An 18,553-nucleotide genomic window follows, 5' to 3' on the forward strand; every position below is an offset into this window, starting at 1 on the left:
GCCCATAATCAGTACCTTGGAAGCTGTGGGAGCCCCATCCAGCTCATAGATGGCAGGAGCTGCCTGGGAGTCATTGATGTGGTCCTGGAGGTAGGCAGCTTCCACCTTGCTGAGCACATTGTCCACGCACTCAGTGATGCTTTAGCTGAACAGCTGCCTCTCCCTGCATCTGAGCCCTTCCTGGAGACATTCCTGCCATTGGGTCTCCCAGCACTGCCTGGCTCCTTGCAGGCCTGAGCTGGCTGAGGTACTGCAGGCCCTTGGTTCCTCTGGCCCTGCTACTTCCTACAGTGGTGGCAATGTCACCCTGGAGAGGACTTCAGCAACTACAGCACCCTTGTGGAGAAGCCTGTATGTGGTGTGTCCAGAGGTCCCCTCGTTCTCAGTTCCCCACCCTGCATGCAGGTCCTGCTCTTATTAGTGCTCTCAATATCCTAGAGGACTTCAGTCTCCCCAGCCTGGTATTCGAGAGCAGGTGTTTCCTTCACTGGGTGAAGACCTTCACTCTGAAGGTTGCATTAGCCCCGCATAGTAGGTCGGAAGATCTTCTATATGGTTCTGCCATTACTGAGCCCTCTTTTCTACAGAACACTGATGGTTTATCAATGAATTTACATTTAGGTCATAAATTAGGGGAGTGTGAAATTGAGTATCTAGAATCTGATTACCTTTTTTCTTCATCCTCAAATAAAAAGGAACTTGGTATATAGAAAAAAATTAAGACATGCACCTGTCTGTTTCCATTTGTTTCGTGGATATATGTTTCCCTCTGTTCGCACAGCAGAGCGGCTACTGACTCTAAAATATTTCCACTGTCTAGCAATCATACAGACTCTGCTATTCTCGAAGAGGGCCGACCTTCTTCTTCTCTCCTGGCATGAAGACTTCCAAGGAGACACACAATTCACTACTTCCCAGTTGCTATGATTTGTGTCCTTCTCCCCAAATGTTGAAGTCTAATTATCAATATGATGGCATTTGGAGCTGGGACCTTTGGATAATAATTAGGTTTAGAGGAGGTCATGAGGGTGGAAACTCCATGTATGGTTAGATTCATGCCCTTCTAGAAAAAGAAACAGACCAGAGCCCTATGTCTCTACCAATGAGGGGATACAGCTCAGGGCAGCCATCTGCAAACCACCAAGATGAGGACCGTTATTGAAACACCAACCTGGTCAACATTTTGTTAGATCTTGGGATTCCCAGTCCTAACAGCTATAAGCTGATGGATAATAACTTAAACTAAAAGCACTCACCTTCCCCAGTGACAACCATATCTTAGAAATGTCCTTGCTGCCTTGCTGTGAACCCTGCTGAATCATCTCCCCTCTCCTTCCTCTGAACAAACGCACCCAGCAATTGTGGAAGACAGCCTCTGACGAAGGTCTCGAAGGTCATGTCAGGCGCTGACACCCCTGGCAGACATAGATGCTGTTGAAACCTTGAAACCCTCTACTCAACAAACGAGTGCTCTCCCACCCCACCTCCATCTTACCTTGCTTCCAGCTGCCATGCCTGACTTCCTGTCTAATATTTAGAGAACCTGGTTGTAAGGATGTGTGCCATTTCCCCTTCAGCCAGACTTTCCTCCCAAATAAAACCTCTTGGTCTGTTAAGTTCACCTTCCCTGCTGTTTTTCTTTTCTAATATAAGCAACGAGTGGCTGTTGCCTACCTGTCCTCACGCTGACCCAGACAGCATTGCTGAATGGTGAATGCATGTTGAACCTAAAGAACGTGTGAACAAAACTCACCAGAGATCAGCATTCTTATTTCTTCTTTACTGAAAGCCTAGCTTTCACACACCAGTATGCAACACTATCATCACCAATGCAGCTTTGACTTTTTAAAATTATTATTGTAAAGGTGATGTACAGAGGACTTAAAGTTACATAAGTCAGGTGATTACACATTTCTTTCTGAATTACGTCCCCTCCACCTTCCTTTTCTCTCTTCCAGTTTTTCCCTCCCATCCCTACCCACAAGTTGTATAGTTCATTTCAATATTGTATCTATCTAGTGAGTACCACTACTGCATTTACTGCCCTTTGTCCCTCCATTTCTGTGCAACCTTAACTGACATCCCATTTTCTGGGCTGGAAGCTGCTGTCCTGTTTGTTAGACAGAAAATGAAGGAAGCTTAAGGAATGCCAGGCCACTAAATCACTTCCACACAGGAAGGCAGAGGCCAACTGGCTTGCAGGTCTTACCTCCCTGGGCACACACTGAGTTCAGGTCAAAGCATCTTCCATCTTATCCTTGATAAGGATCACAACCCTCATCAGATGCCAAGGTCAAGTTCTTTCTGGCCATTTTCAACATTTCCACAGAAGCTTGGAAAGTATCTATCCATATACTAACAGATCATTGATGAATAGACTTAGTTTACAGTGCTATTACAATTTTTGAATATCTTAGCTAGGTTCTTGAATAACTGAATAGAAAGTAGGTAACTCCTTTCTTACTTAATAACAAATTTATTTGTATAGAGTTACATACAAAGGGAAATAATATACATCACTTCTTTGTTATAATTTCCCTAAAATAGCCTAAAGTCTCAATACAAAAAAGTGTTGTAAATAAACAAAACAAGATAACTAAATAAGATTTCAGTGAGTCAATATGAGAGGTTCACAGAGAATCAGAAACACACACACACACACACACATACACTCACATACACACACACACACACACACACACACACACACACACAATCCCCATAAAGAATATTATGGCCTCTTGTCAAGTACCACAGGTTCATGTTTATAATCCTCAGGAAGCTGAGATCTGAGGCTCAAAGCTCGAAGCATAAGTTGGAAAGTCTATGAGTCTCTTTAATAAACCACCAAAAGACAGAAAGTGAATTTGTGACTCACATGGTAGAGCACTAGCCTTAAGCAAAAAAAGCCCAGGGATAGTTACAAGACCCAGAGTTCAAGCCCTAGGACTGGCACACAGACACACAGACACACAGACACACAGACACACACACACACACACACAAGAATGTTATAATCTCTCATAAAGAATATTATGGATTTTCAGTAAAAGGTTTCTCCCTGAGCCAGTACCCAAGAGAAAAAATTATTTAGCTTCCACACCAGTATATTTGTATGTACTGATACAAATGCAGATATATGTTCTACATAATAAAATGTTAATTTAACTTTATAGAGTATTTAAAATATCCCAATATAACTTACTAGTAGTAATGTTAAGAAAAGGCAGTATACACCATAACTCAAAAAAAGTCACATGCTATTATAGTCTATGATATTTGCAATTAAGCAGAACACATCTAAATTATGACTTTAATTAAAAGGCATTTTCTAAGATGGCACCAACATGTTTAAAATTTAATACATTTTATATGAGATACTATAGTCATTAACATAAAATTTCCTTTTTGCAGCCTGTGCACATTTTAACAAGCAACACATCTTTAACCAATATCAAAATGCTCCCAGAATCCATAGAAGTTTCATTAGATAATAAATTTTTAAAAATAATTTTTTCCAGACACTTAATACTCACTCCTAGTTGGGAAATACTTACATTCTTGGTTAATAGTAACAGAATTACTGACAAACTGCAGTAGCCACAGGGTCCACATTAATTTTAGAAGAATGAATGCGTGGCTCTGGAGACTGATAGTGAAAACACAGATCCTTTAGTCTCTGAGCTAGTCAGATTTGAATTCGTCATCCTATCTGAAAAGTTTGGGGGCATTCACGGTAGCTGAGCAGTTGGTGTCCAGTAAGTTGGGTCTAGACACTTTGTCATGCACAGAGGTAGAGGGCCACACAAACAAGTGATATCTGTTCCCAATCTGCCCTTTCTACAAAGAAGAGAGCAGATTTTCTACCTAGGGACCAAAAAAAAAAAAAACCCTGACTTGTCAAAGTGTGAAATTGTTTTTGTAAAGGAAGTCTGAAACACAACAGATAGGGGGATTATTTGTGATCATGATCTACACAACCCAGACTTAAGAAGCTTAAGGAAGTGACATGACCTTGCCTATCTTTCTTTGCTCTTATAAAATGAAGAGGTGAGCATCGAAGTGTCTACTTGCTTTATAAAACTACTGGAAAACTTAAGGTAGGAAAAAGCATGCAACAAAACCCATAAAACTGTTTTTTTTTCTGGCCAACGAGTTTATAATCTGGTTCAAAGAGCACATGTTCACTCACAGTGAAAGAGTCACTCACAAATAAGGGAATCTTTGAACACATCTGTCTAATATGAAAGATGCATACAAGGTCAATGTGAAAGGGCAGGTACATATCTTCCCTAAGGAAATTGTTGTTCTCATTACTTTTAGTTGCTGTGAAAATCTATTTATACAGCATGCAGAAAGATCAACAAAGCCATATCATTCTGAATCATCCATATCATTCAGGAAGTTGTTTCATATTACTCTGGCCAATTCCAAATATCAAAGTTCCCCTTAATAAAGACATAATTGTGCAGCTAAGAGATATCACATACATAAATCACGCAAATGACATTCTTTCTATAAAGAAAATTCTACCGTTTGTGCAGTATTTCTAGCAATGGCAGTCAATCACTTAGAAGGATTTAAAAAATTATTTGGCTTTAAAAATTCTTGTGTATTCATTTTAAAATTTAAAAATTAAAATTTAAATGATGTTACTATAGGAGCTTATTTTCAAGAAAAGACTTTACAGAAACCTCAATTATAATTAAACTTTTGAATACTTCATGGGCCCTACATGGTTCATTATACAAAATGATAACCATGGAAAATTCTCTGATGGAAATCAGTAGACACAATCCTGAAATTTTGCTTTTGAGGGCTGTCCAATTATTCTCAATTAAACCAAGTTAAATGTTTTAAGCAGAAAGCCAGACACACAGGCCTCATACTTGTAAGCCTGGCTACCCTAGAGAGCAGAAAAGTCTAGGAGACCATTACTTCCAGTTACCCAGTACAAAAAAAAGGCATACTAGAGGGTTGGCTCAAGTGGTAGAGCACCAGCCCTGAGTAAAAAGCCAAGCAAGAACATGAAACCCTAAGTTCAAGCCTCAGTACCAGCATATACAGAGGCACACATGCACACACATACATACATACACACACACAGCCTCAAAACCTATCTTAGGTTATTTCTGTGATCCCTCCTCTTCTGTAGTTCATGCTCTACTGTAGACCTCTTTGAGCTAAAGCTATCATTGCTGCTCAGTGACTCAGGCCAGACATCTGACAGCTTTTCTTCATTTCCTTTACTCCATTTCTGATCAATCACCGATTGATGTTTGTAGTATTGCGTAGATATTTCTCAACTTTATTTCCTCCTCTCCATTTCTCCTTACTATATCCTAGATACGACTAACATTTAAGACACAAAGGACTTAATCTAGGAGCTCTCTCCAGACTGCTTGCAAAGTACTCCATGGTGCAGACCCACCATGACCCCAACCTCAGCATGAGGGGCTACATCTGAACCCAGCTTCCTGTAGGTCCCTTGGTTGCCTCTATTGGGCAAAGGAAGCTTCAATTTCCCACTGCTTCTAGAACCTATGGATTCTAAAGTTTCTAAATAATCCTGAAAATGGTCAATAGTAAAATCAGCCTGCCTTAACACTAAAGCAGGCTTTTCATTCCAAATCCTAAGGCTACTCCCAAATTTTCCAGGTTTAAAAAAAAAAAAATAGCTGGGAACCATTGTGCTCAATGGTTCATTGAGCACAATGGTTCCCAGCTACAATCCCAGCTACTTGGAGACACAGATTGAGAGAACTGTGGTTCAAGGAAAGCTTGGGGAGTTGGGTGGGATATTAGACCCTTATATCAAGCAATAAACTGGGTATGGTAGATCATAGTGTAATCCCAGTGCATGAGAGATCTAAATGGGTGAATCACACTCCAGGTTGGCTTGGGCAAAAATGCAAGTCTTTATTTTTAAAAATAACTTAAACATGGCATGGCTCAAATGCAAGAGCACTGGGTAGCAAGCACAAGGCCCTGAGTTTAAACTCCATTACCACCAAAAGAAAAAACATCTAAAAGAGCAGAGGAACCTTCCTGCTTTGGAGGATGGCCTGTGTGAAGCAGAGAATTCAATTCACATGCAGAACAATGAGACTGGGGTCTATTGTCTTTCTCTTCAGACTCGACTCACTTTGAACCTGTGATTTCAGACATAGTCAGAGATGCCAACTTGTGTTTTCTCCTCTCACTTCTCCCCAGGCTGATGTCTACAAATCTCTCATCTACCCTTCACATGAAAGATAACTGCCTAAAACAGAACGGACCAACCAATTCCTCCCCAAAATGCTGGAACAAGGTCCAAATTCCTCATTCTAGCTTCAGCTTTCTACATAACTTTCTATTTATCCTGTCCATCCTACACACACACATACACATGCACACATGCATACACACACACACACACACACACACACACACACACACACACACACACACACACACACACACACACACACCTGAAACATCCTCCACTCTTGCCACCATTCCACACACACCAGATGTACTCCTAACACCGTGCACATGGGTTAGCCAGAAACAACTATTCTCACATTGCCACCTTGTAACAAAAAATGGCACAACACACAAGTCCTCTCCTCCAGGAAGCCTTGTTTGGCACTCCCTTTAAGACTTGGCTCCTGGCCACTCTTTGTTCACAATAAGACACTATTACAGTCTTCCAGATTGAATTCAGAGATGGTTCCTTGCTGAGCTCTACTACCCTTTATCTAGCAGAGGGTAGGCACATAGTAAGTATTCTGAATGTTTGTTGAATCTATAACCAACAACACCAGCAAGTAACATCAGCTCCTCACGCACTTGTCAAGGAGATTTTTTTTCACTTGTGATCTCCATTTCAGTCTATTACTATTGGCTCTTGAAAGGATTTCACTGAGGGAAAACTTGGAAGTTCTATATTGCTCCATAGATTTTTACACATAGAGTTGCCTAGAGCAAAATGACAACAATACACTATGGAAAAATCTTTTCTGAAACTCTCACCAGCTCAGTGATGACCCTCTACTGCACATCCTTAAAGGGTGCTTTAAACAGGAATAAAAATACTTCATAGGACACCAAACATCCGATTACCATTAATGGTTAACAGCAGTAATAATTTCCTTTTACATAATTGATTGATACCAGAAAATAGCCAAATCTGTTGAAATACAGTCAGAATTTTATTTTATTTTTTTATTAAAAAAGCAATTCACTCCCAATGACAAATAATAGTAAGGCCACTAAAACTGCCTGTCAGGCATTTAATGAAGACAGATTCTCTGGCTACCACATATAATATGTAATATCCAAAAGCGGCTGCCGTAATTCACAGCTAATTAGTGTCTTGTGGTTAGGAGAGGTGTCATGGCCCCAACTCTCTTTTCTGATCTCTTCAGACCTCACAAAAGCCTACAGGCATTCAAGGATCACAACAACCCAATTAGTACCTACCCCACCCTTGGGCTGCTGTGTCCGGGAGCCACCCCACCATCAATAAATCATGCTTTCTCATGAAGCTCTTCTCTGACAGCTGCAAGCCATTGCTGCCCAACGAATAAAGACAATATTTCTAAGGAAAATTCATGTGGGAAAGACAGAGATTGAAAAGGGATATTATTTGCTTTCCTTTAGCAACAGAGCAGTCAGCAAAATTGAAGACCATCAATTCTGACTGATTAAGGAGACAACTGCACTAAGAAATAGATCTATGAGTGAGACATCTGAAGATCCTTAGTGATAATCAACAGTCAGCAATTGGATTGTTTGTTTGTTTAATGTAGATAAATTGAAGACCTTTTTCTTCCCATCTTTTCCCCCTAAATCCTTCCCTCTGGCTAATAAGAGAATTTCCCTTTCACTAGGACATAATAGGATGTATTTACTTTATCCTCCAGTGAATACACAGCAATCAGATAATTTGTTTGAAAGACTAAATTGTTTGACTTCACTGAAAAAGAATCTATAATGATATGCTGGTCTCTAAGCAAGGCCTACAAAGCTTCCTAAATCCATAAGCAAGCTCTAGAGTATTCTCCACACATTGCAGCCAATATCCTCCTAATTTTCTTCTAAGCCTGCAAAGCTGTTTTGTTCCAGCATATTCTTCCTAGACAGGGTTCTGAGCAGTCACTGTAGCCTGAGCATTATTCAAACATGAGTCAGGTAATTCTACATTTAGTTTGTTCTCCTGGTGGGAATATTATTCTTCTATATTTTAATGCTTCTCTGAAACATTTAATCCAGCTTTTGGCTAAATAACTACCACCAAATTTGATATATGAATATTGGGAAAGGCATACAAACAAACAGGAATGCAGTTAGACAAGAAATTCTCTTATAGCTCTTCTTATTAAGCACAGAGAATTCAAAAAGGTTCAATATCTTCCTCTGAAAACAACATTTTCATGGAAATAGTCAAATATATATCTACAAGGATGTTCACTGTATCATACATATTTTATAACAGCAAAATAACTCAAAACTGTTTTAAGTATTAAAGATGAAATAGGTCAAATAAAATGATGGTACAGGCATGCAATGGGAAACTATGCAGTCTCTCACAGCAAAATATAGAAATACCAAAGGGCATGCAAAAATATTTACAGGATAATACAAAACAGAAATTAAAATTATGAATGCTGGATCATATCACAAATACACAATTACGTGCATGTGTGTTAATGTAGGAACTCACACGTTTATATTCTAAACACAGTCTAGACAGATGTATATAGTTCATGATATACAAAATGTCCTCAATTTCTTTTCAGATGTATGGGAGTGAGAATATGTGTGTGTGTGTGTGTGTGTGTGTGTGTGTGTGTGTGTGTGTGTGTGTGTGTGTGTAAATAAATAGAGGTCAAGTGCATGAGATATATATTTTTTAAGTGCATGAGAAAGATATTTTAATATTTAAAATTTCCTCAGAAATGATACTCTAGAGTATTCTTCTCTGAGCTGTTCTGTTTATCTGACATTTTATTTTATTCATGACTAGAAGTCATTATAACATCACCTGGCTTGGTACAGATGTGCACTATTGTGAGGATCCAATTTGAGTCGGGAAAGGCAACACCACCATGACAAGCCAGGCAGAGAGCATAAGGTACACAAAATAATGCAAGATAAGCATTTACTGCAAAGCAACAGGAATGAAAGAAAGTAAAACCTCTTCTCCTACAAGGCTTATATCTGCTAGAGAAGCAGAATACTTGCTTGAAGAGGGTGACCATGTAAATGGCAGGCCTACACAGTATAAAGAGAGAACATTTCACACCTAGAGAATTTAATTTTTAAAAATACACTACAGAATTGCAATAGAACTAAAAACACAGATTTTAGCAAGGCTATACCTGTGCTGATGGCTCATGCTTATAATCCTAGCTACTTGAGAAGTGGAGATCTGGGAAATCAAAGTTTGTGTCTATGCACAGAAAGTTACCAAGATCCTTTTCAACCCACAGCTGAGTACAGGGGTAAGTATCTGTCATCCCAAGCTACATAAGAGACTGAGATTGGGAGGTTCACAATTCTAGTTCAGCCTGGACTGAAAAGTTTATCACAGGCCTGGGAAGGTGGCTCAGTGGTAGAGTGCTTGCCTTGTATGCATGAGGCCCTGAGTTAGGTTCCTCAGCACCACATAAGCAGAAAAATCCAGGAGTGGCACTGTGGCTCAAGTGGTAAAGTGCTAGCCTTGAGCTGAAAAGCTGAGGGACAGCACCCAGGCCCAGAGTTCAAGCCCCACGACTGGCAAAACAATAAAAAATAAATAAGTTTATGACATTCTATCCTCATGAAGGAGAGCTGGATGTAGGGTGGTGCTGTGATTTCAGAAATGAGGAAAGCCCCAAGTGGGTGAATTGTGGCTTAGACTTGCACCCAGGTTGGAAGGGATACCAAGCTCAAAAAGAACCAGCAAAGAACAGGGCAGGCTGGAGGTGTGGCTTAAGCAATAAACTACCAGGTTAGCAAGCACAAAATCCTGTATTCAAACCCCAGTGCCACCAAAAACAATGAATAAAAGCTAATTACTTAAGTAATTAATACAGAAAGAAAAGAAATAGGAGGAGAGAGCAAGAAGACCATGAGAAAACAATCAGCTCCCCAGACTGAGGGAAAGAAAACAGAACTCGACAAGACAAGAATCCCTAGATCCGTGTCTGTGACTTTGTACTTACATCACATCAAAATGGCTCACAGCCTCAATGGGAGCAGAAACCTTGAAACCAATACAGTAAATGTAGGGAAAATACTAGAACTCATGCATATATGCAGAATAGAATTTCAGGGGTGCAGAAAGTAAGAGGGAGAACTGGCAAACTGGCCACATCAAGCTTCAAAGCTGCTGTACAGAAAAGATATAATTTCAACCTACAAGGAAAGCTTACAGAATAGGAGATGACTTTGCCAACTCTCCATCTGACAGAGGTCTAATAAACAGAATACACAAGGAGCTCAAAAACTAAAACCCCAGAGAATCAATCATCAAATTAATAAGCGGGCAAAGTTGCTGAACGGAAGTCCATGTTCAATAAACACATGAAGACATGTTCAACATCCCTGACCGTAAAAGAAATGCAAATCAAAACGACATTATTCCATCTCATGCCAATAACAACTGTCATCAAGATCACAAACAGCAAAAATGCTGGCAAGGTTGCAGAAAGAAAGACACCTATTATACTGTTGTTGGGGATATAAATGAGTACAACTACTATGGAAATTGTGCTTACTAAACACTACATTTATCCAAAAGATGACACATCAGGACAAAACAAAGGCAACTGTTCATCACAGCATAGTTCACAATAGCCAAGTTATGGAAACAGCCCAGAGGCCCCACCACAGATGAATGGATTTTTAAATGTGCTATAAATAGACAATGGAATTTTTATGCAACCACCAGGAAGAAAGAAATTATATCATTTGCAGAGAAATAGATGGATCTGGAAAACATTATACTTAGTAAGTCAAACCCAGAAAGACAAAAAAATGTGTGTTTTCTCCCATATATGAACCTTAAATCCATACAATCACACATAGAGGCATATGCCTACTTACACCATTCAGTTAGCTAATGTATAGTATAAAAAGGAATGGATCTCCATAGAGTAACAGCTAGCAGACAGTTTAACAAAATGACTACCAGACGCTGAAATAAATGGTAAAGGAGGGACAGTAGTGGGAGTGAGGGTGCATGAATGAAAAAGGGAAACAGGGAACAAGTACGGCAAGAATACTCAATGTTACTATATATGATAAAGGAAGTTTGGAATCGCACCAGGCAGGAGTTGGGGAGTGGGGAGCAGGGGAAGAAACAGACAGGCTGGGAGAGAATGATAGAACTGATGACCCTGAATAAGAGGCCCTGAACACTTAAATGGACAGAATAAATTGGAATCTGCTTGTACAGCATGTTGAAGTTCAAGAGAAAAAGATTAAATTAAGAGATCAAGACCATAAACACTCAAACCCATACTGGAATCTCACAAAACAATGCCCATACCTGAGAGGGAGAAATCTCCTGTCTGGCTTTCACTTTCTCTGATTAGGAAGGCACCTGTACGGTTTTCTGAATATAATAGTTGCTTTTCTGCATCTGTTCTTTTGATTGCTCCAAAGAACCACCTAAAAGAAAAATACATAAACCTTGATTAACCAATCAATGTTCTTTTCTTAAGGAGCAAGAAGCTTGGCAAGAAAGTATTCTAACATTCAGCAATACTCGATGCTCTTCAGTGAAATTACTATAGATCCAAATGGTAACTTTTGACACTTGAGATCATTTATCAGCATCAGGATGTCAGTAACCCAAATCAGAATTCATAAAAATAAATTACAAAGTGGGAATTGTCTAATATCCATTCTACATTCCTTCTCATTTCTGCATTTGGTCTGTTGGCCTTGAAATGTAAGCCTGCACATTACAGACTCTAAATTCCCCAGTCACTATTAATCTGTCTACCAACACCTCAGCTAGCATGTTCAGAGCAAACATGCCAATTAAAGTATACATGTGCTTCATATTAACATGGGAGTATGAAACTCCGCTTTTCCAGACAGTAATTCCCTTCTTTCCCCACCTCCATTCCTCCCGAGACAACTATAATATATGATTCTGCATTTTAAGAGACATTTATTAAAATAAATGAAACACTGAGCAGTGGAGAGATTGTACACAGGCTAATTTCTGCCTTAGGACATATCTTCTTGGTGCTTTACTCTTTATCTTGTCTTTACCTTCATCCTTCCAGAAATATGAGTCAGATACTGAACAGGCAAATTCATGAATGTGATCAACTGAACAAAAAAATGATAGCTCTTTAATATCAGAGCCAGTTAAAAGTGGACCAGGTTGGTGAGACCAGTGTAATCTAATAACAGGAAGCTGAGGTATCATTTTTTCAAAAATGGCCCCTTGCTATGGTGCCATACATCATTACATCGATACTGTTAAGGATTTCAGGTAAAACACAGGTTTTTTCAGGTGTCTTCTTTACAAGTGGTAACTCCCCAAGGGAGGAAATATAGACTTGTGGAAGGAAATATTAGGAGAGGAGAAGAAATGCTAGCCATCAAATATTTACACAACCCATTGCCCTTTGACAACTTTCATGTCATAACACTAGAGAATAACTGTAGTAAAGCAATGAGTGAAATCCTTCAGCCATTTGACTTTGTCAATACAAAAGAATTTATAGTCAATCATAAGTCCAGATAAATAATACGGAACTTTTATTGTGAAAATACCATACAGAGGAGTTACAATTACATGGGCAAGATAATGAGTACATTTCTTATCAAGCATTGTAGCCTTCTCCTTTGTTTCCCCTTCCTATCCCATCTTCCCCACCCCACCCCACCCCCTGCCCCCTCATCTCCCACTCCATGGCCAAAGTTGTAAAGTTCGTTTTTCAACATAATGACTTGTATATCTCGTTGTTGCAATGGGTCCACCTGCATCCCTATTTAAACAAGTTGTTTTTTCCCTTCCCCTCCACAAATTATACCAACATCAAATACAGTGAAAGCAGGGGTTATACTGTGGGAGAGGGACATACAAAGCAACAAAGAAATTATCTTATATTTTAGAAACAATCACATGAAAAAAAACATTTGAAAACTTATCTTGGGGTTCATTTTGCCTAACATCAACTTATCTGACCTTTTCTGCTTGACTCAGACATATACTAGTTATTACAAATAAGGGAAACCATGGGGCCTATGTTTCTTTGGACCTGGCTTACTTCACTTAATATAACTTTTTCCAAGTCTTTCCATTTAATATGGAACATTTTTAATACCATAAAACCTTCCAAGATGTCCTGAAAATTTACTCTGGACATAGTTATATCATGGCCAAAAGTGATATGCAGAAGTTTTATGTGGCTCATAATTGTTAATGCAAGAGATGCTTGGAAGTTCCTATCTAGTAAGCTACACTGGGGACATACACAGGATTTTCGGTGACCTAGATTGTTCTTAGGCAAAGAAAAACCTATCCTAAGAATTATAAGGTAAATAGTGCCAAGATAGCTCAATGTAGAGATCCTGCCTTATACGTTTGAGGCCTGACTAAGCAAATGGAAAAGTAAAATTGCTATAAAATGTGTGTCCAATTTTTACTCTTGAAAATTAGCTTGAAATTTATTGTGATGTCTGCTTCTACATATTTATTTATAACTCCATGTGACACTGAGGCATGTATTGGATACCATCAAGGCCCTGTATTTTTTTAAAGTTTGATTTAAATAAAATTTTAAAAAATTCAAATCTTCTTGACAATTGATGGGTGCTAGAGAATTACACTAATAGTAATGCACCTAGAAGGAAGTGAAAGGAAAAGAACTGAAAAGGAACATGATAATATAAATATAAATGTCTATACTTATTAAGACTTATCTCTACTAATGATCAAGTAACACCCATATTAACTCTTATCATGTTGGAGCAGGCAACTACTCAAAAAATCTCAGCCATTTAAGACAATAAAGAATTGCTTTTTTTTGGCCGAATGTCTATTTAGGGTCATCTGGAGCTCTGCTCTGGAACTTTACTCTCAGATTTTCTATCTCCATGTGTCCATGAATCTGAACCAAGACTGGAAAGTGTGGTTAATCAATCATAGGCTGCTTGCTAGACCTTCAGTTTGAAGCCTCTATTCATGAGGTAAGTCATACAAAGACAGCAGAAATGCAGTCCCACCATTACCCCAGGAGGCAGAGAACTAGGAACAATTGGGGCGCTGAACTAGTTGCAGTGATTCAATCTATAGACTATGATTGGCCCAACTAAAATCACATAAGGCATGGAACATTCCAGTTGGCATGGAAATATCCATAGGAAAATAGAAATACATCATTCCTATGCCTGCAGAAATAAAAGAACACAAGAGCATAATTTAAAAAAAAATCTCAAATTGACCCAAACATAAACTATGGGTAAAAGGATGCAATCATGAACAAATGGGGCAAATGCCATCAATAATCCTTATGAAAAAAATATACAAACATTGTCTACAGTATATATGATAATTTCAAATAATTTGCCTTTGGACTAGTGCAAAGATACATAAATTTAAAGGGGAAATGTTGATAATATTTATTGCATCACCATTTACACTTCTGTATTATAAGATTACCATTTAGAGACATTAAAAGATAAGCCTCAAAACTTGAAAAAATACATGCAAGGTAGATATATAAAAATAGAACTGTTATTCAGATTACATTAAAATCTATATTCAATAAAAGTCAAAACAGTGGAAAAATTGGCAAAAGATATAAGTGGACAGTTTGGAGAAATAGATCACAGCCTCTGTGCTAGAAATTAGGTATTATAGTGAAAACTACAATTAAATCCAATTTTACACTTTATCTCATGTATTGGGAAAATGCATATTGGGAAAATATGAAACATAACCTTTATACAACACTAGTGACATTATAGTTTGGTACCACAAATTTAGAAAGCAACTTAGCACTATTCAGTAAAGCTGAATATTTGCATACTACTCGATTTTGTTTCCTAAGTATAACATTCACTGAAGAATTAATTCTAGCACTGACAAATTAGAAACAAAGACTGGTGTAGCTTAGTTGTAGAGGTCATGCCTAGCATGCACAAGGCCTTGAGTTTGATCCTCAGCAAGAACCACCAAAAAATAAAACAAAAGGGCTGGGAAGGTGGCTCAGTGGTAGAGCGCTTGCCTTGCATGCATGAGGCCCTGGGTTCAATTCCTCAGCACCACATAAGCAAAAAGAAAAAAGCCGGAAGTGGCACTGTGGCTCAAGTGGTAGAGCACTAGCCTTGAGCTGAAGAGCTGAGAGACAGCATCCAGGCCCAGAGTTCAGGCCCCACGACCGGACTCAAAATAAATAAATCAGTAAAACAAAATAAAAAATAAAACAAAATAAAACCATAAGAGAGAAGAAATGAACTGTTATGTATATTAAATGTAATATTGTAGGTTATTTACAAGAAATAAATTGTTCATATGCCAAAAGATATATACATGACAGGCTTTGGGTCATACCTGTAATACCAGCACTTGAGAGGCTGAACCAGCACTTGAGAGGCTGAGATAGGAAGATTGCAAGTTGAAAACTAGCCTAGCCCACACAGCAAGTTCTAGACCAGCTGAAGCCATGTCTCAATAAAAACAAAGCAAGGGCTGGTAATGTGGCTTAGTGGTAGAGTGCTTGCCTAGCTTCCATGAAGCCTTGGGTTCGATTCCTCAGTACACATAAATAGAAAAAGCCAGAAGTGGCGCTGTGGCTCAAGTGGTAGAATGCTAGCCTTGAGCAAAAGAAGCTCAGGGACAGTGCCCAGGCCCTGAGTTCAAGCCCCAGGACTGGCGGGGGGAGGAGGGAAAATGTATGCCATTGTAATGTCATTTGTATAAAGCTTAAGCGAATATATTTTAAAAATTGTAGCATGTTTTGTCGGGGGAGGATTGGAAGATGAACAAGATGGGGACAACTAGAGAGACAAATAGTGGGCATATACAATCCTAATATTAAATGCACATACTCACGTATGTGCATTCACAAATGGAACGAGGTAACTTGAGGGAATGGGTGGGTTTGAGATAGATGAGAGGAATGATGGAAGGGGTGACAGTGATCAAGATGCATTGTATTCATAAACTGACATGTTGAATTGAAACTCCTTTGCACAACTGCATAAAGATCATTGAAACAGCTATATATATTTTATAGATATATGCATTCCTAGTGAGAGTAATAGTTAAAATATCAAATATTTCCTTTTAATTCCAATTCCAAAAATGGTAAATTTTCTTCACACATATATTTCAAGCTACGAAGCAATATATCTATCAGCTCAATGCATTTTCCTGATTCAAAAGGCCATGCATATGTGTCAACATTAAAATGCTTGATACAAACATACATATGTAAACATTTACAAGAATTCCACTTTATGAAGCAAGTCAAACTTTATAATTGTGATTTTATTTCCTATATTTCATTCTCAAGCATAAATCCTCTATTGCATCTTTTATGTAGATATATTTATAATATACTCAGATAATCAAGTCTCCTGAAGACATATTTCTTCTACCCACTATATTTAGAAGCAAGCAGTTTTTGTAAATTAAACGATAAAGCAGTTTTAGTAGATCAAGAGGGAAGCTCTATAATAATTGTTCAAAAGCCATTTGGGACTTAATGGATGGGACCATTGCTTTACAAGACAAATCACACCAGAATTGAGTCCACACTAATGATGAAATGGATATGAATATTTGACTAGATGCAGCAACTCATTCAACGCCTGAAATTTTGCTTGGCTTAGCTCCCAACAGGAAGGGAAGAATGTAAAATAAAAAATTCTTGTCTACATTTAGTGTCATAATAATGCCATCATTCATACTCAAAGATGATGCACTTGCTATAGATGGAATCTTCAAGAGCACATGATGGATAGAGACAGCTTGTTCCACTCTTCACATTTGTGAAACATTTCCTTATTTTGAGGCCTGTTCTCCTCAGTTCTTCCTTTTAGACACCCAGCTGGTCCTAGGCTGAAAGAATACAAACTCCAGGCCTGGTTCTTGACCATAGCCATTTTCAACTATCTCTGGAAGCTGATGATCTTCTAGGCAGTAAACAGTGAGTGCCAAGAAGGAATTTAGAGGAAAATCCCACCCATCAGTCTTCCTTAATGTGGGGTCAATATTGCATGAAAACTTATTGGAAATGGAAAAATCTCAGAACACACTTCAGACCTACTGACACGGAAACTCTGGGGTTATAGTTCAGCAACCCATGTTTTAATAAAACCCCCAAGTGATTTTCACCTATATATGGGAAATATTGATGTGCAGAGATAGCAAAAAGAAGCATAGTAATGTATACAAGACCACTGAGAGTAAATTAGAGTTTGAAAAATTATTTAGTTAAATGATACCACATACATAAATACTTTATTGATATTTAATCAAGATAATTTGTATTACTATAGAATACCATATCACCAAAAAGATATTGGCCTCCTCAAAGGAAGATCTATTAAGGGAATAAGAAATGCTCCCGTAGTGTACACCTTGGAAGGAAGAGGACCGAGAGGGGAAAACACTAGGAGAAAACGAGGGAAGAGGTAACACTTCTCAAAAAGAAATGTACTCATTATCTGACTTATGTTACTACAGCCCCTTCACTATATCACCTTTACAAAAAAAAAGAAATAAAAAGAAATGCTCCCATGAGATGAAAACAGAAGACAAAATAAATGCCTATTTGAGATAAAAGTAGTAAGAGACTAAAGCATAAAGTTTATTTTGTAAGCAATTAGTACGTGTCTAAATTATCAAAATTATTAATATAATTTTGTAACATGTAATCATTATCAAATCAATATAATTTTATGATATATTAATATAATTCTATAATTATAAGCAATTATCAAATGTCTAAATGTATATAATCAAGTCTGTAAATATATTTCATACTACCATAGGAATATCTACCCTAGCAAGCCATAGTTGGATGGCTAAATTTCAGATCAATGGAAATACTGTACTTCTGTTTAAGAACCAACACACCAAAACTTATACTGCATACTTCTCAGAGAACAGCAAGGGACAATGAATGTGAGGACAGAGACTTTCACTGTTTACTCTGTATTTTTAATAATTTGGATATTTACAATAAGATGTTGTAGACAACCTTAAGATTTACTGAAATATGAAACTTTAGAAGTCACTAAAGATTATGCTACAGGGCTGGGAAGGTGGCTCAGTGGTAGAGCGCTTGCCTTGCATGCTCGAGGCCCTGGGTTCGATTCCTCAGCACCACATAAGCAAAAAGAAAAAAGCCGGAAGGGGCGCTGTGGCTCCAGTGGTAGAGCGCTAGCCTTGAGCTGAAGAGCTGAGGGACAGCGCCCAGGCCCAGAGTTCAGGCCCCACTATGGGACCCAAAAAAAAAAAAAAGATTATGCTACAAAAATCTACAGGTTGCAAAAGTTTGGACCACGAAGGTTGGCCATTAGAACAGACAGATAATGGCAAAAGATCATG

At 38.3% G+C, this 18,553-nt stretch overlaps 1 protein-coding gene across 1 annotated transcript in view; it reads right to left on the minus strand.

The window, feature by feature from the left end:
• The window catches only part of LOC138808754 (tyrosine-protein kinase FRK), an 87,399-nt gene that overhangs the window by 33,059 nt on the left and 35,787 nt on the right, over positions 1 to 18,553 (minus strand). Inside the window, exon 2 of the mRNA XM_069994936.1 lies at positions 11,519 to 11,640. Coding sequence (XP_069851037.1) covers positions 11,519 to 11,640 — 122 coding nt within the window. The remainder of the gene's footprint in view (positions 1 to 11,518; positions 11,641 to 18,553) is intronic.

This window comes from Dipodomys merriami, unplaced genomic scaffold (assembly GCF_024711535.1).
Source record: "Dipodomys merriami isolate MVZ:Mamm:240054 unplaced genomic scaffold, mDipMer1.0.p SCAF_476, whole genome shotgun sequence".
Classification (NCBI taxonomy): domain Eukaryota; kingdom Metazoa; phylum Chordata; class Mammalia; order Rodentia; family Heteromyidae; genus Dipodomys; species Dipodomys merriami.